Here is a 24,978-nt window from a genome sequence, read left to right as displayed (position 1 = left end):
TTCCATGTTAAAATGATGAAATGTGTTGCCCCCTTCCAGCATCCACAGGCATTGCCTTTAAAAAAAAGGAAAAAAAAAGTTTCCTTTTGCTGTGTAGCGTCCTGCTTGAACTATGAACTACTGCATAGTTATAAAGTCCTATCAGTTCAGCTCCTTACACAGCGCTGTCTTCCCAGTTTCTCAACAACTCAAACGCCTTTGATGGCAAAGAATAGGGTTATTGAAGGATGGTGGGCAGATTTCACTAAGTAACAGGTGGAGGTCAAAGTAGTTTATTTGCGGGGATGAACACAGTACAGAGATGAAAAATCAAATGCTTTGCCATAATAAGGTTTAGCAGGAAAATGCTGACTACACTAAGCTTAGATTCTAGCTGACAGAACCTTTTCTAGTGTTCATTACTTGATTTCACACTTCAAGCAATTTGAAGAGGCCTAAAATTATATTTCTTTTTTCCTCTATGAAATGTTCCAGTCAGTTTCAAATTTTACCTTAAGTAAAGTGATGGGTGTTCTGCTCGCATCCAAGGAACGCAGGGATGAATAGATCCCCGGTGCAGGCTTATCCCAAACATGGAACATCACAGACGACATCTCTAAAATTAAATTTTACCAGTACGACCCTTAAACTCCAAGCTTTTGATCATGTTCTGACTGACAAAATCAGTGAGCATATTTTAATAAACACTTAACCTCACATCACCGAAACTGGTATTCTAGATAGAGAAAACTACCTATAAAGATGTTCACCAAGCTTGAGCACTGGTTTATCCCCAGCCTGTTGGCAATGGGGAGGAGAGGGCTACTGATCCTTCGTCCCCCCACCCCCACCACAATATGTAATTCTGTATTTGTATAGTACCTATGTTTTACTTTTGTAACTTACAAAAGGGCTAAACATGCTGAAAAAATATAAAAGTAAGATTTACCTGTTATACAACAATAGGACCAAAAAAGTGAAAAATTATTTGGTGGCATGTAAACCAGGGCTGTCTACTAGAACTTTCTGCAGTGATGCAAATGTTCTACATCTGCACTGTCCAGTACTGTAACAACTAGTCAAATATGGCTTTTGAGCACTTGAAATGTGGCTGTGCTGAGCAACTGAATTTTTAAATTCATTTCACTTTAATTAATTTAAATTTAAGTAGCCACATGTGGCTAGTAGCTACCATATTGGATAGGGCAGATATGAACCAAACATATGTATGATTGAGTTTTTTACTTTTCAGCTGGGTATCTAGGCAGGATGAATAAAACATTATGCTATGCTATACTATATTTATTTTTCATGCAAAGGAAATTACTTGGTTTTCTCAGTAATTTCTTGTTTATTCTCAGTCCTCTGTGAATATGTGTGATTGCTGTGTTGAGCCAAAATCAATCCTTCCCTAAACACATGGAGGATGGGATAGAGGCAAGAGAGAATGGGTAGGGAATCTCCAACTTGTAAATATTAGGAGCATGAAGTACAATTTTTTAAACTTCAGTCCTGACACTGGGGTGTCTGTACTTATCCTGAAAGGAGAGGAAATCCCCTAAAAAATCAGGGAACTTTATTGTTGGCCCAGGAACCAGATCTTTACATGACATTTTCCTTGTGTCTATTCTTTACTCTCTCGGGTTGTAAATTTTCACTCACAAATGAACATTTGGAATACATTAGAGAACTCATCATTTCTTTTCTCCTGAATAATCCATATAATTTTTACTCCATTCTCCCATTTTAAAAAATTGAAGAAATCACTTGTATGCAAGCCTTTTAAATTACCTGAACTTCTTTATGATGTGGTAATTCTTTGGGGGGTCCTTTCTGCTCATCTGAAATGGTTGCGTATAGAGTAAGAAGGATGAACCTCAGAAGCTGTATTAACTCCCATTTTATTCTCCGCATCATAAAAATGATTTTAAAACATTTCTATTCACTGAAAAAGGGTAAAAGTCAAAATAGTCTGAATGTTTTACCTTTTTTATTGTTGAGTGTGTTAATCATAATAAATTACATTGGAATGAACCATAATGGATTTCATCATTAAGACACAAATCTAAGACGAGTGCAGGATCTTGAGCTACTCCCCATAGCACACAGCATGTGTTTCTACCCAGAGGAACAGAATGGCCCTTTAACTGTGGGATTAATCTGTGCAATTACAGCCTTTATTTAGCATCACGGTTGACGATCATCTCATCACAAGGTACAGATGAGATGGTCCTAGAAAGGTCCTGTTCTTGCCTGTGTAGCAGCTGCTTACGGAGTGCTGTGCTCTCTCCAGCTGGAAGAGGTGAAGCCAAGCATAAATTTGCTGGTGGTAGATGACTTGTAAAATATGGTACGGGTACTATTCAACTTTCATCCTGAGCCTGAGAAATGACACTGATGCCTTCAGTCCGACAGACGTGACTGGGGTACCCATTGCCCACACTTCCACCAGGAGGTGCAGGGGAATCTGAATGGCCAGTGGTGAAGAAAACAGCCACAGTAGCGGTTAGCATGCCATTTAGGCTGTAGAACAATATGTAAGTATCCTTAATGAGCTCTGTTTTAAACGAGCTCATGATTAGTCTGAATTAGGAAGATAGATAAATGATCAGAACTTATTTCAGGAGGAGGCGTCTTGGTGGAGCAGGGCACCGGAAGCGGAAAGAGCTCTCTCCTGCTGGGTTCAGATCCCAGCTTGGAGTAGTGACTGTGGCTTCTCGCCTTCTTCGGGACTTCCTTTCCTCAGCTGTCCTCTTTCTGAGTCTTTGCTTTCTGTCTGTCTTCTGGACTGTTCCTACTAGTAGGCAAGCATGCTTCACTGCCTCCCATCTTCAAGAAGCTCTGCCTTGCTTCCCTGCATCTCCTTAGAGCTAATACTCTAGTTTCTGCTTCCCTCCAAAGACTGATTTCACAAAGAGTTGACTATGCCCATTTCCCTTGCTTCATCATTCCTGATTTTGTAAACCATTCTAACCTGTGTTCCGTGGGCCTTACTCCCCTGGAGCTCATTTATTCTCATTACACGTGATCTCTCAATAGCATTTGATTGACTCCATCGTAACCTTCTCCTTGAAATGGTTTCCATAAAACTTTGCTTTCCTAGGAGTTAAATGACTCTGCTAAGTTGCCTATTTTGATCCTGACTTTAGTAGTTTAGGGGCCTCCCTTGTTGTCAAGACTTACTGAATTCTAGACAATTTTGTGTGTTAGACTCTACCTCTGGTTTAGGTAGTATTTACTGCATTATAACATAGAGAAGGTTTGGAAGGTATCAGTCTCAAAAAAAGAATTTTGGTCTTTCTTATGTTTGTAGGAGGCTTTATAAAGGAAGCAACTTGTTGAATAGGCAAGAGACCTATTGTAAATATTAAATGTATGTATTTACTCTTTTACAATTTAACATCTTTGGATCATTATGTTCTTCTAAGACTGTGATATTTATTTCTTGGAGATTCTATTTTAGAATTACTGATAATAAGGGCATGTGTGTGGCTCATTCGGTTAAGCTTCTGACTTTGGCTCAGGTCATGATCTCCCAGTTCATGAGTTTGAGCCCTGTGTCGGGCTCTGTGCTGATAGCTCAGAGCCTAGAGCATGTTTCGGATTCTGTGCTTCCCTCTCTCTCTCTGTCCCTCCCTACTCATACTCTGTCTCTCTCTTTCAAAAATATATAAACATTAAAATTTTTTTAATTAAAAAAATTTTTTTAAAGAATTACTGGTAATAAATGCAGTATGTTTAATAAAATCCTAACTAATCCCTACTAATGCCAAGAAAAACCTTTGGTATAGAAGATACAATGATTCTTAGTATATTTCAGATTCTTTTTTATTTTTTGCATGTTCTTTTGCAGCTGATACAACCTTCCTTTGAGTTTTTTCTTTGCATAACCAAATTAGAAACTTCAACTGTAAATATACTTTATTGACTTAAATAGGACACTGTTTTTATAACATATAAGGGAAACTATATGAGGGTAGTGTGATGTATTACAAAACATACAACTTTCAGAACAAGAGAGACCTGACTCTGAAATACCACTTAATAGCTGTATGATCTTGAACAAGTTGCTTGACATCTCTTGGTATCTAGTTTCTGCATTATTAAGTTATAAGTAGGCAGGATATTAATACCTAAAATGGAAGCATGAAATACATGATACATTAATACATGAAAATACAAGCATTTGAGATGTTTGTAAATACATGGTACATAGTAGGTACTCCATGATTTGTAGATTTTGCTATTTATCTGTTTTGGGGAAATGATAAATATAAGAGGTTTGATGACCATCTCCTTAGTTGCCTCCCAGCCCTCTTGAGGCCACTAGATGGATGAGGCTTCCAGTAGTCTTTAGGTCTGGTATAGTAATTGCTCTGCTAAAGCAGTAGTAAAGATAGGTCATTGGGAATTAGATGAAGGCAATGATCTGGAGAATATAGAAAGTCAAACGTGAACAGCCAAACTTGCAACATTTTGTAGTCCTCTCTAACCTGCTTAAATATTGGATTTTAAAACAAAAGTGCAGAGTCTACTTGTTTCCAGCATTCTTCCCAAACAGATTGCGACTATAAATGAACATTACTGAAAATTTTCTGTTCTTGACTTTGATAGTTTGAAGAAAGAAATACATGCCAGTTAAATCTTCTCTGACAACTTGAATTACAGCACCCCCAACTCCTACAACAGATGAGATAAGGTCCTGCTGTCCTGAGCAGCATTACCAGGAATAATTTTCACAGGACAATGAATTTTTGATAAGTCCTCCAACAAATCCAGAATGTTGTTCCATTGTTTCTGGAATAGTTCTAGTCTATTGTGTGATCTCTCCCTTCTCCCCCTGCTTCCCATTAGTATTGTACCTACATTGGTGCCTAAAAATCCCCTTTAAGAAGCTTCCTTAAGCAAAGAACAGCATTATGCTTCCTTCTCATTCCTGTAGGACTTGCTTCATAATTTTCCCTATAAAGTTTTTGGTCAAAGTGTTTAGTAAATCTCATAATTTGGGAGAGAGAGGGAGTTGAAATTAATTATGTGTTTTTTTCCCTGTGTCTTAATTTTACTTTTTGTAACATCAAGTTATAGAAAAACTTACCCCCCAAAAAAACCTTGATTTTTTATGAGACCCCAAGAATTATTTTTGAGTTGATTTTCATGTCATTTGATCTGCTTTTGTTATTAGTATGTTTTTTTAAGAATCAGAGGGAAATAGAAATTTTCCAAAGTGTTTATGCCTTTGGAAATAACCACTTATTTGCCTCTTTGCTACATGCAGAGATGTCTTAACTGTTTTCTCTGGGTGAGTGTAGACTAGTGGAAAACCACACTACCTAGGATGCATTTGCTAAAAATCATGGAAGCTTCTGGAATTCTAGAGAGTAATTAGTGCATAGTCAGCATCTTTAATGCACACATTTCTAGCATGGACTGTAGTCTCATATTTGAATATCATCTTAGTTTGTTATTGCTATATAACAAATTACCACAAATACAGTTTTAAAAAAAACACATTTATTACCTGACAGCTTCCATGGGTCAAGAGTCTGGACACAGCTGAGGTTGTCCCTCATCTCAGGGTCTCACATGGCTGCAATCAACATTTCATGCAGACTACATTCCTTTCTGGAGCTCTGAGTTCTCTTGCAAACTCTCATGATTATTGGGAGAATTTAGTTCCTTATAGCTTTATGACTAAGGTTCCACCTTGCTTAGAGCTGGCTATCAGCCAGGGGCCTTGCTTAGCATCTAGAGGTCCCTGCAGTTCCTTGCCATGTGGCCCCCTCACAGGCTCTTTCCCCTGGTGGCAGCTTACTTCTTCAAAGCCAGCAGGAGAACCTCTCTGACCTCTATTCTAGTCCCTCTGTTACAGGGTTTACCTGATTAGGTCAGGCCCACCCAGAATAATAATCCTTTACTTAATTCAAAGTCACCTGATTAGGGACTGTAATTACATCTGCAAAAGTCCCTTCACCTTTGCAATACCTGATCACAAGAATAGCATCCATCATATTCACAGGTACTGCCCACATTCACCTGGAGATTACATTAGTATGTACCCCAGGGGCCAAGAGCCATGGGGCCATCTTAGAATTCTGACCACCACAAATATTAATGATGACTGTAAAGGAATCTTTGCAGGTACTGTTTTTGGCCTGTACTTTCAAAGTTTTCTTGTTGGGCTTCTCACTGCCTTCAAGGATCAGAGTCACTGAATGACTAGAATTTCATGTTTGCCTGTGTCCTCTGGACACTGAAATGACTCAGGTAGCTTAGGAAAATGGCAAAGTGAGAGAAATCTGGAAAGTCTGATGAATAGTGAACCAATGACAAGCCAAAATGCTTCTTGAAATCCATCTTCTATTTTCTTTACCACCATTGGGGTTTTTATGGCAATCAATAGGAGAAAATGTTCCATTTAAACACACCATTCTGCTCAATTTCTGCTTCTTGTTCTATAAACTTCTTTATTTTACATATTGAAAAGAACTTTGAAATAATATTTTGTTTGTTCCAGGAAAAGGGCAGTATTATTTTATAATCCTTTTTAAAAAATCTGAGAGTGAGGGAGGCAAACCATAAGAGACTCTTAAATACTGAGAACAAACTGAGGGTTGATGGGAGATGAGGGATAGGGGAAAGTGAATGATGGACATTGAGGAGGGCACTTGTTGGGATGAGCACTGGGTGTTGTATGGAAACCAATTTGACAATAAATTATATTTAATATGAAACAAAACAAATCTGATACTTCTTTTTTTTAGATTTTTTTAATTATTTTTAAAAAGTTATTATTTTTTTTAAATTTGCATCCAAATTAGTTAGCATATAGTGCAACAATGATTTCAGGATTAGATTCCTTAGTGCCCCTTACCCATTTAACCCATCCCCCCTTCCACCCCCCTCCAGTAACCCTCAGTTTGTTCTCCATATTTATGAGTCTCTTCTGTTTTATCCCCCTCCCTGTTTTTGTATTATGTTTGTTTCCCTTCCCTTATGTTCATCTGTTTTGTCTCTTAAAGTCCTCATATGAGTAAAGTCATATGATATTTGTCTTTCTCTGACTAATTTCACTTAGCATCATACCCTCCAGTTCCATCCACGTAGTTGCAAATGGCAAGATTTCATTCTTTTTGATTGCTGTGTAATACTCCATTATATATATATACACAACACATCTTCTTTATCCATTCATCCGTCGATGGACATTTGGGCTCTTTCCATACTTTGGCTATTGTTGACAGTGCTGCTATAAAAATGGGGGTGCACGTGTCCCTTCAAAACAGCACACCTGTATCCCTTGGATAAATGCCTAGTAGTGCAATTGCTAAGTCATAGGGTAGTTCTAATTTTAGTTTTTTGAGGAACCTCCATACTTTTTTCCAGAGTGGCTGCACCAGCTTGCATTCTGAAAAAAATCTGATACTTCTAAAAAATACATTGAAATTAAAGTTTTGATTTATTAAGAAAAAGCCAGTCAGTCATTAATCCTTACAGTAATTGCGTAACAATTGTGCATAGCTAATTGGTAAAAGAAATTCTAACAAGAAGCTTAAGAAGCTTATTTTTAATCTATGGGGCAGAAACTAAACTTGATTTCGAAAATATAAGTCAGGATTAATGTTCTCTCACTTTTAACATAAAGTAGTTTACTACCATTTTGAAATTTTATCCTGTCAATTGAGTATACGAAGCAAATTAACCAAAACATACATTATGCATATGGAGAAAATATTAAAGTATATAATAAGGAAATGTGCTCGATACAAGTCTTTAAAAATTGAAAACACAAAGTAATTTTGAGATTCATGACAGCCTTAGGGATCATATTACTTGCCTGCGATAAATTTAGAAGATTATACATAGTTTGGCTTCTTCTTGCGTGCAGACAGTATTTCTTTTCTCTTTAACTCTTTCAAAAAAGATTCCAATTTTGCTGTTTTTGAGTCCATTTACCAACTTAATCATTCTTTATGCTTGTTATTCTCTAAATTTTACCTATATTCATTCCCCTTTTTAAAAGACTAAATGTACATGGTGGATTTAAGTCAATATTTCTGCAGTATTTAGAATGGCATGGGATGGGACACATGAACTTTTCAAAGAAATGATAACTTTTCCTTGAGTCCAACCATTTGCTTTCTTATGTAAGGTTAGTTCAGATACTGCATTTCATCAGTGATTCCATTGTCTGAAGAAAATCCTGCCCTCTTAAAAGTTTTGACATTTTCATTTTCTGTTCTCTTTCTGTTTCGTGACACATAATTCAGGCATTTGACTGATTTTAAATCAGTGGACTGGTTGACAGCCTAAAAATGTGTTTTGCACAGGAGAGGCTTAAATGAATTGAGAAGTTTGTTGACATTTGGGTAACTTTGTATTTCTTCCCTTTAATTTTTTAATTTGAAATCTCCTTTCTAATGTAATTATGTGATTATACCTTAGGCTAGGTTACTTGGCATGAATGTTGATCCAAAACCTCAACCCATCATAATGATGTTAAGATATTGGTATGGTGTGATTTTGGTTACTGATTCAAAGAGCAAAGAAACATAGCTAAAGTTGCTTCGTGACCCACTTTTTCATTCAAATCACATAGATACTGATCTGGAATGGATGGGATCTAGATTGGTGGTGTGAAGTTCTAGATTGGTGAACTTGTTTCACACACAAGTTGGTGTGAAATCACACACCACTTCATACTGTCTTTACATTGCACCACACAAATATGCTCACCAACTTGCAATTTCTTTCTTTCTTGGGGTCACACTCCCTAGTTTTACTAGGCCCCCACACATCAATGAGTAAAGCCACAGATAAAGCTGCAACCGTTACAAGTAGTGTAAATATCTTTTCAGGCCACTTGCTGTGTCCTAGACCCTCTGTTGAATATCCTGAAAACGGAAGGGGCAAAACAGACATGGTCTCCATCCTTATAGAATCTGTAGTCACACTCGGAGCTTGTGTGGTAGAACCTTATTGAGGAAATCTGTGATCGGAAATAAAAAGGACACATTTATATACAGGCCGAACTAAGTTTTGGAACAGATCTATACCTAAAAGTGCTTGGCACAGTGCATTGTAGTCAGTGACTACTCAATAACAGGTACATGCTAATATCATTATTACTTTTATATCCTCTTTTTCCAGCTCACCCAATAATTCTCTGGTCATAGAATACAACACATATAGACATACGTAAGTAAAGGAGATCTGATTCTTTTGACACGAGTACAGACCAGTTTTGAGCTGCAAATTTAAGAGAGCCCAAATTTGTCCTGTGATGTGGAGACGAGAAGTCATTTCCTTTATTTTTATATCCAAGTTTTCATTGTTTTAATTGGCACCCTACCAAACTGATAGATGCCTCCAGTTGTGTATGTCAGCATGGTTGCCGAGAACATTACAAACTCAATAATTACAAGAGACTATTTTCCCATTATTTTCTTCCCGAAGCATTTTCTATGCTGGAAATGTTATGAAAACCTCAGAAACTGTAGTAAAACTACTATTTTTAAAAACAAGTTTTTATTGTATTTTCTTAACATAAAAGTGTAATATACGTTCATCATAGAAAAAACAAGTAAGCAAAAAGAGGCAATGAAAATCACCCAGATACAACACACAGAGAGAACTACTGTTACAGTTTATGTGTATTTCCTTCCAGCTCTTTCTCTGTACATAGAAATATATATTTAAATGGCATCATAGCACAACATCCTATTTTATTGCTTTCCATGTCTTTATTCCATGTCATTAATTATCTTTCCATGTCATTCTTTTACAGTATTAATTCCTTGGGTTCTATCATATTTATTTAACCAGTTTCAATCGTTAGGAGGCATTTAAGGAGTTTTTACTTATATCTTTTCTTTCTTTTTTCTACTATAAATGATTCATCAGATGAACAACTAACTGAATTGCCATTGTTGAGGGTTTTTTTTTTTTTTAGTGTTAAAATAGCTGAATTATTTAAAATGTGGAGAAAGGGCCTTGGTGCTTAAGGAAGGTACCTGGCAAGATGAAGTGACTGCAGATGAGGTCTTCATGTGCCTTCGAGAGCCTTCTTCCTCAAGGGTCCCAGGAGCCACAGGCATATAAAAACTCTCAAGCAACACTGGAAAGTGGCCCTCTGTAATTAGAAAGATCAATAATGCCAAAATGGACTGCGATTTAGTAAAATAAGTTGAAATCAGTTATAGTCGGATTTATCAGGGAACCATTTTGTCACCTGTTTTGTTCCCATGACAAATTCAAAGCAATTCAGAACAAATTTTGCGCTCACAGGTGGATTTCTTTTTTTAATTCTTTCAGTTTTATCTTTTAGGTTGTACAAGCTGTCGTGCCATGAATTAAAGTGTGCTTATCACTCCATCCTTCTTGCCAGGAATGCCATCTCCAACCACACTGAAGAAGTCGGAGAAGTCTGGTTTCAGCAGCCCCTCCCCTTCGCAGACCTCCTCCCTGGGAACGGCATTCACACAGCATCACCGACCTGTCATTACAGGACCCAGAGGTGAGCTGCTCCACGGGCTCCCTTGGTCGCGCTTAGATCATGGCCTCGGGAGCAAGGGTAGCAAAGTGAGAGACAAGGAGGCCTCTCCCAGAATGCTCCTGAGGGCAGTGAGTGTTCCAATTTCTCATCCTTGGGAACAGCTTTGGCACCAAAGCCTTGATCCGTACCTAAGGCCAAAAAGGGACCAAAACCTCTCATTACCGGAGGGATATTGCAGAGAGGTGGGAGGTAATTGGAACCGAACCAAAATCAAATCTGTCCTACAGGTTGTACAAAAGAAGTGTGTGTGTGGGTGTGGGTGTGGGTGTGTGTGTGTGGGTGTGTGGGGGGTGTGTGGGGGGGGGTGGGTTAGGTGAGTGTATTTTCCTGTAGTTAGTTACCTGTTTGCATGTAATAAGCTGTTTTTCATTCTCTCATCCCTGCTGATTCCCTTTCCTTGAAACCTGATTTCAATATGTGGCATTTTGCATTGAGATTGTTTGCATCACGGTGTTGACGAGCAGTCTTCACTCACTCCTTTTGAAGTGGTAGATAGTTTGTCTGGTTTTCATTGCAATGTTTTCATTATTTTTGTCCCGTGTGCTTTTAAGTTTATTATTAAAATGTGTCCACAAGAAATATGATTTGTATTTCGCATTAAAGACAAGCTTTAAACCTCAAGAGAATGTCAGCAAATCACTTAACTCGATCTTATTGCAAGATGAAAATATTTATTAGTTTGTTTATGAAACTCCCCACAGTAGGAGTATGAATAACTGTAACCATGTTTACTTTCTTCCACCAGATCATCATTTAGGTAGGTCTGTGATCTACCAGCTGGTGTTATAAAACAGCCTAGAAAGTTACGGTCTCTTGTCTACCTTAACATACACCTGGGGAAACTGATAGATATTTCTTGCATTAATCTCAAAGTGAGACCCACAAATCTGAATCCCTTTATGAATACTCTGGGTGCATCTCAGGGAAGTATGGAAGTTGAGAGGGCCGGCCAGCACACACGTGCAGAAATCACATTGAAGAAAACAAGTATTTGGACTATTTTGTGAAGCAATTACTATATTTACAATTATGAAAACGTACATGCTCCATCTTTAAACATGTGGTCTTGATAGAATTTTCTCAAGATTTCTTATTATTTTCAATTGTGTGGTGTGCATGCGTGTGTGTGTGTGTGTGTGTGTGTGTGTGTTATAATTAGAAAGGCAACATACGTATTTTTTTCTGACTTGAAAACCTTGCATCTGAGTTGGATTATACCGTCCCAAAATGAGTCTGTTTAAATGGGGGTAGTATTATGATATTATCCTCATAGTCATTAAGCATCTCAACTGTGGTGGAAAATAAAAGATATGAAGTCCTTTTAGTCAGAAGATTTTTGGTCTCATGGAGATAAGGCATGTGATGTTTCTTATCTTTTTTATGGTCATTCTAAATGCTAAATGAACGTTAAAAGTAGAAATTTCTGCAGGAACTCAGAGGAGGGGACTATGGAGTTTCATTCATTCATTCAACAAGAGTTCCCTGAGTGCCTGTCATGGGAGTTCAGTGGTTCCTGTCCTCATAAAGCATACAGTCTAGGGCAGAGAGAGATACAAGGAAATAAGCATTCAGAAGATAATGTGGAACGTGCTATTACCGCTTTTTACTGAATAAAGAGATTTCAAAATATAAACAGCATTGAAGTCAAATCTTAAAAATTTGCTTATGTGAATGGAAGGCATTCCAAGCAGAGGAAAGATTCATGGTGTAGCAAAGTAATAAGGATTGGGAAGAATAATATGGCAGCAATCAGGATAGCTGGGTAAGGTGCCTCTTTGCCTTTCCACTTATCTTGTGGATTTTTTAATGTCCTCACCAGTAAAATGGGCCAATACTATTGTTGAAAGAACTTTTCCTCCCAGCCGCCTATGCTTATGTAGAAACACGATAAGACAGTATTTGTAGAGACTCTTTGAGGAGCATAAAGTGATGTGCATATATTACCATTTATCCAGTAAATATTGAGTGCCTTCTATGTGTCTTGCCTTAAAGCTGTAGTTCTACAATTATTAAAACAATTCTACTGTTTACCTGTGAGTGCCAAGATTAGGAGCTTCTTCATGCTACATACTTAAACATATTTGCTGAAACAGCCCATGCTGGGTTGAACCAGAGTGGACCTCCCTAGCCTTCAGAACAATGAGCTTTGATCTTATATTCATAGCATGAACAGTGTTTATGAGGAAAAGAGACACCTAGTTTAAGAATTATGAAATACCAAAGATTCTTTGTTTTCACCAGAATTCAAGATGGTTCCCAGTATCCTCGGTTCTCCTTTCTGGAAAATCTACTCAGGTACCCATTCTTATTGCACCCTGCCCCCCCCTTAGTGGTCTGGTAAAGGGAATTGGAATAACGTAGATGAAACTCTTTAGTGGTGTTGTTGTGGCAAGACTCTGAGTGGAGATGGGCTAACACGAGACATTTGGGGGCTAAGATATTTTTTAGGGTTGGCATTGAGCGTCTGGCTGTCTGAGATATATTTGCTGCAGGTGCCATATTGTCCTTTATTCTTCTCTGAACCAGTTGGAAAGCTAATGCTTGGAATGAGATCACAGGATTAAAAGTTGATATTTTAGGAAGATGAGGCCAAACTGAAAGAGAGAGTCTGACCGAACGAGCCAGCGTGGAATAAATGTGACGTGTACATAAAGGAGACTTCAACCTCACATGTTCCTTTTATTGTAAAGAGTTGCCATAACCCAAATCAGTAAATCATTATAGAGAATCCAGACAGACAGCAGAACTTCAAAGGGCCTGGAAGAAGAGAAAGGGTCCTAGAGCACAGGGATGGGGGAAGGGGGTGGGGTTGTTTACTGCACCCTTGCTCAGAATCACATGGTGTATTCACCTCTGGGTAGGACTCAGATTGCAAGGATTCTGCTGCCTTCTTTAAAAATGTCTTAAAATACCTTGACTAGACAAACCCCAGTTCATAAACAATAACTGTGTGACATATCTCAGTGCTCAGGCCAGAGGTGATATTTTTAACAGAGCAACAGCAAAGCAAGGTCACCGTGCTTAAAAAACAGTGGCCCTATTTTTGACTACAGATATAAGCCACTTTTGGAAATTTGGTGGCCAGTTGTTACAAAGGAAACCTCTCTTTGAAAGTTCAAAGCAAGTGCAGAAAAATAGGGCCTTGAGGGAGGCAGCATTGTATAGTGGGTAAGCATAAAGGCGTGGGGGTCAAACGGGCCAGTGTCTGAATCCTGTCTCCACCACTTTTACCAACCGTGTCAACCTGGTATAGTGCTTTACTTCTCTGAGTCATAGGTTCCTCCTCTATAAATTGGAGATTGTAATCCCTGCCTCAAGAGAATCATGTTGTCTCGGGAGCAAATGAAATCATGTGTTTGCAGTTGTTTGCCCAGTACCTGGAAATAGAGCGTGTACTCAAGTCATACAAACAGTTCAATCACCCATTTTCACCCAGGCTTTGAAAATTTTCGTGTCGTCCCTTTTGCTTTCACCTATCAACATTTTGCCCATCCCAAGACCGGTGCAAGTACAATTTTTACATGAAAACCCTTAGCTCCACACAGGCTGCCATCCCCTCACGCTCTGTGAAGTCCCATAGCCTTTCATGTCTACAGATTTCCTCCACTGGTGCCTTGCTTTGTTATTAATGTACATGCCTTGTCGTTCTCGTAGAATGAAACCTTTGAAAGGGAGGATCTATAACTTACACTTTTTATTGCCTTCATTGTGTCTCATGCAATGGATATTATGCTCAAATATTGGTTGAATAAATAAAAAGTATCAGATTGCACATAAATGTACACAAAAGACATCATCCCCTCCCCCACACTGACAAGATCCCATTGCTTCACAAGAACTAAGGGTGATAAATGGCTAATAGTTTATGCAGGGCTTCTTTATAAGGAACGTCCACGGGGGCGCCTGGGTGGCTCCGTCGGTTAAGCATCCGACTTCATCTCAGGTCATGATCTCGAGGTTTGTTAGTTCGAGCCCCGCGTCGGGCTCTGTGCTAACAGCTCAGAGCCTGGAGCCTGCTTCAGATTCTGTGTCTGCCCATCTCTCAGTCCCTCCCCTGCTCATGCTCTGTGTCTCTCTATCAATAATAAATAAATGTTTAAAAAAATTAAAAATATGTATATAAGGAATGTCCACGATGGGGAAGAAAACCTTTATAAGATTATATGAGTAAAACTTTGACATGGAAACTATGGTTTTTCGTATTTTATGCTAGTCTAATCACTTCCCTGTGTACATCATGAAGGTAGAAATATGTGTGTGTTTGTTTGTTTGTTTGTTTAAACAAATCCCCTAATATTGGCTTTCTTTGTGGCTTTGATAAATCATTTAACCTTGTGGTCTCAGTTTAGCCATCTGTATCATGGGAAGAATACTTGGCCACCTATGTAGTTAAAATTAGGTAAAGGGGTTAAAGCATTTTGGAATACCCTGGGGAGTGGAGAAGACATTAAGTTTCCATAAAAGCATCTACATGTCATTGTATATTATTACAATTATTGTGTACTTTAAGTTGAATGATTGGGCTTTCAAAAACTTTCTTTTGCCAGCACTCAAAATTTCAGCCATAACAAAGTATTTAATCACGACAGTTTGATTTATGATAATCGAAAAAAAACCTTTGCTTTTTAAACAAGTCTGTCCTTTGCTTTTTAAACAGTTGTAAATTTGTCCTTTAAATTTGGAGCAGTAATATTTTAGAGTTCCTTGAAAGTTTGTCTTTAGGTGTCTGCCTAAAATCTTTGCTATTTTCAAAAACAAGCTAATGAACAATACTTAATTTAAGTATTTCATTTAATTGAATGCTTTACACTAAGTAAAACAGCCCTGTGCTCTAGGGAATTTAGAAATGGGGAGGGGCAGGCACTGTCCACATCTCAAGGCAGAGGTTGAAAGTAATTAGCGAGTAAGCACTTATGGAGCTTCCCCTAGAACCACAGACTTTCAGAAGAGTGCCCTGGAAATCTGGTCTGATTCATTTCCTGTATCAGCTAAGAATGCGTTTGACTGCAAGTAACAGAAAATCTCACCAAACAGGTCATATTTTTTCTCATATAAAAACAAGTATGTGACTCAGGACCGTTTGAGTCCAAGGATTGAGATTTCTTCTTTTAGCCTTGCTGTAGTCAGTTGTGTCCATCCTCATGCTGTGACCTCATGGCCAGAACTATGTATTCCACAAGATCACCTCTAGCTGCAAGGGAGGCTGGGAAATATATATGTATATTTTTAAGCTGAACATATTGCCACTCTGTATAAAAGGGGGCTTTATAAGTAGCTAAGTAGCGGAGAACTCTGCTGGTTAGCAGTTAGTAACTATTCCACATTACTCTTGCAGATGAGAGAGATCTCAGCCAAGAATAGAAATCAAGTCTCCAACTCAGTTGCCTTTACCACTGTATCTGTAGGTGCTGCCTTTTTCTACCCACTGGGAGAAATAAACTGCATTTATTTAAACAATTAATTTGTTTTCACATTTTTTATTAGTAAGACATAACATAGCCATTTAGATCTTTTGATAAGCATGACATAACCCATGTTATCACACTGAGTTTTTTAATAACAGCCATAAACATATCATGTGTCCTTTTTTTATTAGCCCACAAATCCTTGCTACTGGTAATGTAGGATTTCTGTTAGATGCAAATCACTTCAAAAAACAATTTTTGAGGTCAGTGTGACTTTTTTTTGTTGTTTTAACAGTAACAAGCAACTTTATTAGATTTTTTTTTTTTTTTTGCCAAGCATACATTTACTGTTTAAAAAAAAAGGAGTGGTCAAGTTGAAGAAGTTAAAAATCTAGAGACCATATCTGATTTCATTAGAGGTGTCTTGGGGTATCTCAACTTGAGCACTTGAGGTAAGCTGAGTCACTCAGGCATACCTCTTCAGCTCATGCCTGAAGATGTGCTAATTCCTATGAAAACGTGAGGACTGCACGAAATCCTCTTCAACTGTGCCATCTTGCAGCATAGACGCAAAAGAGATACTTCAGACATTGTCCTCATCTGGAGAAACATTTACAAGTAGCCCTCTCAAGCGTCTGGCCCTGTTTCACTCCACCGTATTCCCTGACTAGCTCTACAGTGTGACTTTTTCAGTATTAAAATCAACTTGCAGACTCCCATTACTGTCTGGGGACCCATTAATTTTTTTCCACAAATATTTATAAAGCACTTAACAGTGTGTACAAGGGGCTCTACCAGTTGCTGAATAGAGTGAACACGAGCAGCTTGGACTCTGGCTGGAGAGTGCTGACCTCTCGGTGGATGACGGGACAAGAAAGCTAGCAGTTGTATTACTGTGACAAGGGAAGCACAGGTGTTGTCGGGGACAAGGGCATCCTGACAGAGACCTCTGTGGCATTTGGCACTGCGAGAGTCCAAACAGGCATAAGACTTAGCCCCCGTTCTCCAGCAGGGTACCTTCTAATTGCAAACACACCAAACAAAGCAACAGCAAACAAGTCATGCTTTTATACAACTAAGTACTGAGGAATTAAAGACATACACGATGTGAGCATGAGACTAAACTGCCCACTTCTTTAGGAGTCAAAAAACATATACAATGAAGGCAGTTTAGAAGTAAAATTGTCCTGGGGTGCCTGAGTGTCTCAGTTGGTTAAATGCCTGACTTCGGCGCAGATCATGACCTCACGGTTTGTGGGTTCGAGCCCCACATCGGGCTCTCTGCTGTCGGCGCAGAGCCTCTTGGTATCCTCTGTCCCCCTCTCCCTCTGCTTCTCCCCTACTTGTGCACTCTCTTGCTCTCTCTCTCCCTCTCAAAATAAATAAACATTTAAAAAATTGCCCTAGTACCGAAAATATACATAAGACGTGCTAAAACAATAGCCATATAAACCAAAGATTTATCGTGCGGCTTTCAAAGAGTCATGCCAGTTTCGGTTTGGAGAGGTAGGGAGAAGCATATATGCTCTATAAACCTCTCTAAGTCCATGATCCTCATGATTCAAGCAGGGATCCTGCTCTCAGTGATGAAATGTCTGAGGGTCTGCAGTTAACAATATCTCCCAGTGTGGCCAAGAAAAACATACTGCAGAGAATTATGAGAATTCAGATCACCTTCCAGGAAGCTGAGGTCACCAGGAAAGGTTGGAGGAGTGTAGATCCATAGACAATAATAGAGGAGGAAGGAAGGAGAGGTAAAATATGAAGGCAACACTTATCACTAGATGGCAGGGCCCATTAGAGCAGGAACTATGGCTTTATTCTTCCTATCTGTGTCCCTCAGCCTCGTGCCTGGCGTAAGGAAGACACTCAACAAATATTTGTTGAATAAATGAGTGATTGCATGGATTTGATTGAAGGCACACAGAAAGTTTGGGAATAACAGGGAGTCCTTTCCATCCCCCATGTGTAATAATAATAGAATATTCAAGAGCATGTATTTGGTAGCATTTAGGGAGATGCATTGCGTAGTGAATAAATGCTCAATATATATTTGCTTTGTCTTCATGCAGAGCTTCTACTTGATGAGCATTAAGAGGAATACTGAGCTCAAAATGATTATCTGCTGTAAGGTTACAGTTTCTCTTTGTTCAAGTAAAGGACCCACAAGAAGACATACCCCCTTTATCACCACCATAACCGTGGGACCTGTCCCTCGGCATAGCCCCCTCCCCGCCCCCCCGCCCCCCCCCCCCCAGTACCTAAGTGGTCTGTAAACTTCTTTGCCTCTTAGGAAAGCTTTTAACTTAGTTGTAGAACGGTGCTCCTTTCAAAGGACCTGAATCTAATTTGCCTCTCCTGGTTTAGTGCAATTGAATCATCTCAGGGAAACGAGAAGCAATTAAGTACCTGTTGCTAACAAGGTGCTGAAATAATCTGCCAACAGATGCAAGGTGTTTATTTATTAGTGGAGTATGCCATTTGAGAAGACATTACATTGTCACTGTACGATAGGAATTGCCAGAATTGATTTTCAAATGGAGGCATCATGGGCCTAAGAACACTACCTCTGAAGTGCACTGAAAGACAAGTAAGAGGGCTTGTGAACACTGGTCAAGGTTAAGCTCAAGTGCTGGTGTCCAGCCCAGTGGGAAACACTGCCAGTGGGATTTGAAGGATCTGGAAGGTAAGGAGGAAAAGCAGCTTTTTAGCGAAGGCCCTTTAAGTCCCAGTTCAGGAAATTATTAAATTCATTAGCCAGATACTTACAACCAGCTATTACTGCCCAGCCGAAGGAAAAAACAGTGCCAGCAAATGTTTTAAAACTACAACTAAACAAAAGTCAGGAAGCGTGTAATTAAAACTGTACCTTTATTGTATTGTAAAGAGTTTCACTATGACATGGAAAATATTTAAAGGAGAAGGCTGTTTAGCTAATTTGTCTGCAAGTGAACTGCTTAGTGGAAAACTATCCTAAATTAACTGTAAGGCCACCCACCGAGCGAACCTCATAAAAGGCCATGGCTGCTCAGCTTGATTCTGTGTCGCCATTCAATAATTACTAGATAAATGCATAACTAAAAGCTCTATTACACTAATAATTTGTACCGAGATAGATGTGTGGGACACCCTGCTGGGTTAATTTGTCATCCCGGCAGCAAACTTCTAAAGAGAGCTCTTCTGTAGGGGAATCCTGCTAATATGTGGTCCCAAGGAGGACAGGTTACAGGAGAAAGACCAGTTGACTCCTTAATCTCTTAAAGAGGCAAAAGGCCCCCAGGTGGAGTGCCAGAGAGAAAAGTAGGGTGATTAACCACGTGGGCCTAGATTTAAACTCATCGTGAAGCTGCCCTCCCTTGGGATTGTTTGCCCCTTTCTCTCCACCTGTCTCCATCGCTCTCTCCGTCTTTCCTTCCCTCTCTATCTCCCCCCCACCCGCACCCCCACCATAGACCCACATGTGCACACATGGTGAAGGCAGTGGTTCTGAGCAAGGTTGCTTTGAAATCCTCTCATTGATAAGACTTCCTGGTATCCCTTGAACTATAAATCACGTAATCAGCTGAATCCCTATCAGTTCTTTCTTCTTGGTGTAGTTTAATGTAACGTTGATTCCATGTTTTGGACTCCTTTATTTTCCTTTTTTTCGGAGTAGAGTAACAAAGTCAATATTGGACTCATATCTCCTCTTTATGTGGAATGTTTTCTTCTGTCACACACACACCCACGCACACACGCACACACGCACACAATTGCTGTTTTAAATATGAAGCTCACATTGAAGCTTCCGTGCACGGTTTTCAACCTCCCCTATTGACAGAACCATAAATCATGTTAAAGTTAAGTGAATTACTGTAGCATGGAACTGTGGCTTTAACAATGTTTATGTAGTATCAGCTTATCATCCATGTAGGCAGAGGGGGGTGAGCACTGATATTTGAAATGGGAATGTACGGCCCTATTAATGTGGTTGCAGTATCACAGAGATCACCTATTTCATGCTGCACCCTTTGTAGTGTTGAAATTAGTGTACTTAATCACGCGTATAGAATGGTTTTTAAAATGTATATTTCCACAGTAAATTTACATTTGACATGTGCCATTTCTTCATATTAAATGGCGGTTGCCTTCCCCCCCCCCATCAAACGCTTCCTTTTTCTTATGTGCAAAACACCCGTGAGCAACATCAGAGTTGCCAGGTTGCAATACAATAATAAGGGACCCGAGAACAAACACTGCTGAAAGGAAATAAACCGGTTGACCTCCAAAAAATAATTCAAGCGGGAGCAGCGGAGTGCAGTGAAAAGTGCATGGGCCGTAGAGTTGGCCAGAATGGAATTCGGATCCTGGCTGGCTACTTGGGATCCGCGTGTGCTTGAACTAGTCACCTGTCTTCTGCCTGCCTTTTGTTTTCCCACCCGTACAGAACTTTAAAGCATGAGGAGGAGGAGGAGGAGGAGGAGGAAGTGAAATGACATATGGAAAGTGCTGGGTACTGTCACAAAGATGTCACTAAATGTTCACCACCTCTGGGATGTCTTTTATCCTCACTTTGAATGTGGTTCTCTTGAGAGGGTCCTTACTTCCTTCATTCCCCACTCCTCCTCCCCAGTTGTCTTCTACCTGCTCTCATGGGTCCTCTCCAGGAGGAGCCTCATGTGCCCAGACCAGGAAATGTGGTCCCAGGGAAGTGCACCAGCCTGGTTACCCCGTCACACTGGGAGAATAGGGGAATCTCCCCAGTGGGGCAATAAATAGCTCCCTCCTGGCATGGGTAGCCCTTCAGCCATGGTAGAGACTTCACTTTGGCATGTCTTCATTCAGGCATGGCTCTTGCTAAAGTTAAGCACCGTTTTTGTTCGCAAGAGTCTGTTGTTGATAGGAATCAACTCAGCATATAATTATTGAGCACTTCCCATCCACCAAGCAGTGTGCTAGGCCCTGATGAGCAAACCAGACAAGTCCTGTGCCTGCAGTCTAATAAAACAGACAGATATGAAACAGATTACTATTAGTGTGATGAGATTAATGAGAGGGGAATTCAAGAAAGCGATAATATAGCACAGGTATGTAAAGTATTTGTGGGGGTCCCTTCTATTGGCATGCAATATGAATTTAGAAAACCTTGGCATCCCTGAGGGATATCTCCAGATCTTCCCAAATCCAAGTTCCTGAACACCATGAAAAGTTGCAGAATTACTGCATACCCTGTAATGAATGGCTTTGAAGATATGTTAATATAGACTCTTTCACGTGAAATATTCTTGTCAGTGAGAGAAACACATCCAACTTCCTTAACCATCCCTCTACTGCTCTGAAAGAAAATCACGGACTGGTGGTGCCTGTAACCAAAAAGTCTAGGGGTTTTTGGCTTCAGGTAGAGCTGGATCCAGAAGCTCAGGTGATACCTTCAGAAATCTGTATGTTGTTCTCTCCCCTCAGCTCTGCTGTCTTCTGTGTGAACTTCATTCTTAGGCTGAATCTCTTCGGACTGTGGCATTAATGATGTGAGCAGCTCCAGGCTTAATTCTCACCAATTTAACAATCCCAAGGAAAAGAGAACAGCCTTTTCACAATAGATCTAGGAAAGGTTCTACTCCTGGATGCTTATGGCTCTGATTGTCCCGGTTTGGGTCATTCGCTTGGGTCACTTTTGGAACAATCCTTATGTTTAAAAGATAAAGGGGTTTCTTATTGGCGTAGCCTGAGTTGCATGCTTACCTGTGGAGCCAGGGGGTAGGGTTAAGGCCACTCTAAATACATAGACTGAGGCTGAGGGAAGGATAGGTATCCCCTCCCCCCAAATAAAAACCATAAGAGCTCTGTTTCCAGACTTTCTCACCAGCCAAAGTTACTTACTCCTGCAGTTAGGACTTGCAGAGCGCAGGTAAGGTCAGGTCCTAGAAAGTGACTATTAGCCCATGCCATGAAACTCCGGGTCCATGAAAACAGTTGAAAACAGTTCAACTCTTGATTCCCAGTTATCTCATGTTGCCACATTGCATTGTATGATCCTGATTATTTCTCACGTATCCTAATTTATTCTAAAAAAAAAAAAAAAAAAACAATGCTAAGAAGAATGAATAACCCACAGTCTAATACACTATCTAGCACAGAGCTGATTCTCAACACATACTTTTTTTTTTAATTTTTTTTTTAACATTTATTTATTTTTGAGACAGAGAGAGACAGAGAATGAACAGGGGAGGGGCAGAGAGAGAGAGGGAGACACAGAATCTGAAACAGGCTCCAGGCTCTGAGCTGTCAGCACAGAGCTCGAACTCACGGGCCGTGAGATCATGACCTGAGCCGAAGTTGGATGCTTAACCAACCAAGCCACCCAGGCGCCCCTCAACACATACTTTTTAAGTGAGTGAGCCCCACTATGTACTAGAATTAATTCTAGTCTCAGATCTTTTCTTCTGTGCTATTTTATCCAATTTATAGATAAAGAAAGGTGGGCTCAGAAATGTTCAGTAATTTTCCCCAGATTAGGAAAGGGAGTGGTGATTTCAAGCCCGGGGTGGTTGAGCTGTAAAACCCACACATGCCATACAGTTTCCATCTTGCAGTAAAAGAAGCCAGGAGGCTGACACAGAGCTGGTTGGTACCCAACCAGGGATCAAAACGTGAACCCCTGACTTCAGACACTGGACTGACTCTTCTCACACTTCCTCCCTGTGTGTGTGCAGTCTACCGCAGTAGGAATAAACCCTTCAGTCCTCCGGGGTGTATTCAGGAAGATACTTGGCATTCAGGAGGACACTTTGAAAGTAACATATCTCCCAGAAATAGGGGCTTAAACTCCGATGTAAACCTGACAGTTTGGTGAGGGAGATGCCGCAAATCAGCCCACACTTTTGTGTTTATCGTGGCTTTTGTTGTTGTTTATTTGCTTGTTTTTTTGCCTTTTTTTCCCCCCATGTCAGCAGACCACTTGCAGACCACCCAGGCCCCATCCCTTGGTAATCCTCCAAGAGGCTGGAGCACCCCTGCAGATTTTACTTGGGAAATTCTCCTTTGCAGGACTGCAGTTTGTAATTCCGGTGCATGTCCAGCCGGTTGTTAGAGGACTCCCTGCCTATTTCCATTAACCTCCATGCTTGTCCATTCTGTGGGGTTGCTTTTTCCTCCAGTGTTTTGCCATGTTTCTTATTCCTCATCTCTCATTTTGTAGGATTGCTTACATATTATGTAGAAGCTCACATTCCTGGGGCACCTGGGTGGCTCAGTCAGTTGAGCCTCCGACTTCAGCTCAGGTCATGATCTCGCAGTTTGTGAGTTCGAGCCCCGCGTCAGGCTCTGTGCTGACGGCTCAGAGCCCGGAGCCTGCTTTGAATTCTGTGTCTCCCTCTTTCTCTGACCCTTCCCCGCTCCTGCTCTGTCTCTCTCTGTCTCTCAAAGATGAATAAACGTTAAAAAAAAATTTTTTTTTAAAAAAAAGCTCACGTTCCCTTCATGGAATAGGATTCTTTTCAACTCTGCTCACTCAACAGTCCCTCTTCATATTTCCAGTAGTCATCACTGTTGTGTGGTGTTTGAACGCATCTCACGTTAGCCATCATGGCAGCCTAGGCAAATAGTGCACAAATACCACGTGTTAGAGAGAAGGTGGTCAGGATCCAAAGGCTGGGGCGCTATCATACAGAGCTTGAACAAACACACTCAGAGGTCTTAAAGCTCTAAATATTACAGCCTTCCCAAAGTCAGGGTGTCTTAGAGACTGAGTCCAGAAATACTCTATACCTTGATATCCCAGAAACATTTGAAAAATAATTTCTTTCAAAGGGCATGTGCTCCCTTGTTTCAGATGTTTTAGATTTCGGTGCTCTCACTAGGGACCAGTTGTACTCAGTATTTGTGTGTAATTCCAGAGACGAGATTCCACTGGAATGTAAAGCTAGGTGAGCCTCAGCAATTGGGTTCAAACTCTTCATTTTGCAGAGGAGAGAACTGGAAGAGAAAGAAGTTGCCTATATTTATTAAAAATTTTTTTTAATTTTAATGTTTATTTATTTTTGAGAGAGAGAGACAGAGAGACAGAGCATGAGCAGGGAAGGGGCAGAGAGAGAAAGAGACACAGAGTACAAAGCAGGCTTCAGACTCTGAGCTGTTAGCACAGAACCCGATGTGGGGCTTGAACCCACAAACTGCGAGATCATGACCTAAGCTGACGTCAGATGCTTAACTGACTGAGCCACCCAGGCACCCAGAAGTTGCCTATATTCATAAGCCAAGTAGTGGCAGAAACAAAAGTAAAAGTCCCTTAATCTAGTTAGAAAATTTTCAAAAAAAAAAAATAATAATAATAAATTTTTCTTAAAAGTACTCTAGATCTTCTTTAAAAACTTTTTTTTTTAGATTTAACATGTATTAGATCTCCAATAAGCAATTCCCCAAAACCGACATGGTGGCCCTTTCAAGGGAATGATAGAAATTTCTATTGTATTAGGGTTTGGGGAGGCCAGGAGGAAGACATGGGTAGACTCTGGTTAGCTCTGAAGTGTGCTTGGATAGCAGGGGTCTACCTGGTAAAGGGGAGTTCAGTATGGACACTCACGGATTGTAGATGTAAATGAAAAATAGAGTCTAGAGGGAGATAGCCCCATAGTTGTAAGTTTCTAGGGTAAGTGTCGAAAGTTTGAGATCTAAGCAAAGGTACAGGTTCAAAGCATATTCGGTCAAAAAGAGTCTTCATAGGTCATTGTATCTATGGTATCTATGACTATTAGACCAAAGTTGTTGCTACTGTTGTTTTGTTTTGCATTTTGTCGTCTAGAGATTTCTTTTCAAGATGCTTATGTCATGTCCACCCTGATAGTATACATACTCTTTCATCAATATTTATGTATTTATTTGTCCAAGAGACAGGTAAACAGAAGGTAGCTCTTATTCTTACTTTTCTTTCCCCCTTGTGTATTCTGTGATCCAAACAGGTCTTAGAAAATGGGAACAAATTTCAATTTATACATCTCCCATCCTCATCTCCATCCCTATGATAGTATAACCAATAAAAGAAGCTATTGATTGATCACTTACCCA

At 39.9% G+C, this 24,978-nt stretch overlaps 1 protein-coding gene across 6 annotated transcripts in view; it reads left to right on the top strand.

Moving 5' to 3' along the window:
* NFIA (nuclear factor I A) overlaps window positions 1–24,978 on the top strand; it is a 377,388-nt gene that overhangs the window by 286,622 nt on the left and 65,788 nt on the right. For 5 of the 6 annotated variants that reach the window (XM_047869648.1, XM_047869645.1, XM_047869644.1 and 2 more), the window contains one exon: window positions 10,364–10,492. In XM_047869648.1, coding sequence (XP_047725604.1) covers window positions 10,364–10,492 — 129 coding nt within the window. Of the gene's footprint in view, window positions 1–10,363; window positions 10,493–12,772; window positions 12,827–15,866; window positions 16,021–24,978 lie in introns of those variants that run through there. The other variant, XM_047869650.1, reaches the window with a different exon arrangement.

This window comes from Prionailurus viverrinus, chromosome C1, assembly GCF_022837055.1.
Source record: "Prionailurus viverrinus isolate Anna chromosome C1, UM_Priviv_1.0, whole genome shotgun sequence".
NCBI classification, from domain to species: domain Eukaryota; kingdom Metazoa; phylum Chordata; class Mammalia; order Carnivora; family Felidae; genus Prionailurus; species Prionailurus viverrinus.
Note: the sequence above shows the minus strand (reverse complement) of the source record. Positions and strands in the feature narration are given on the sequence as shown.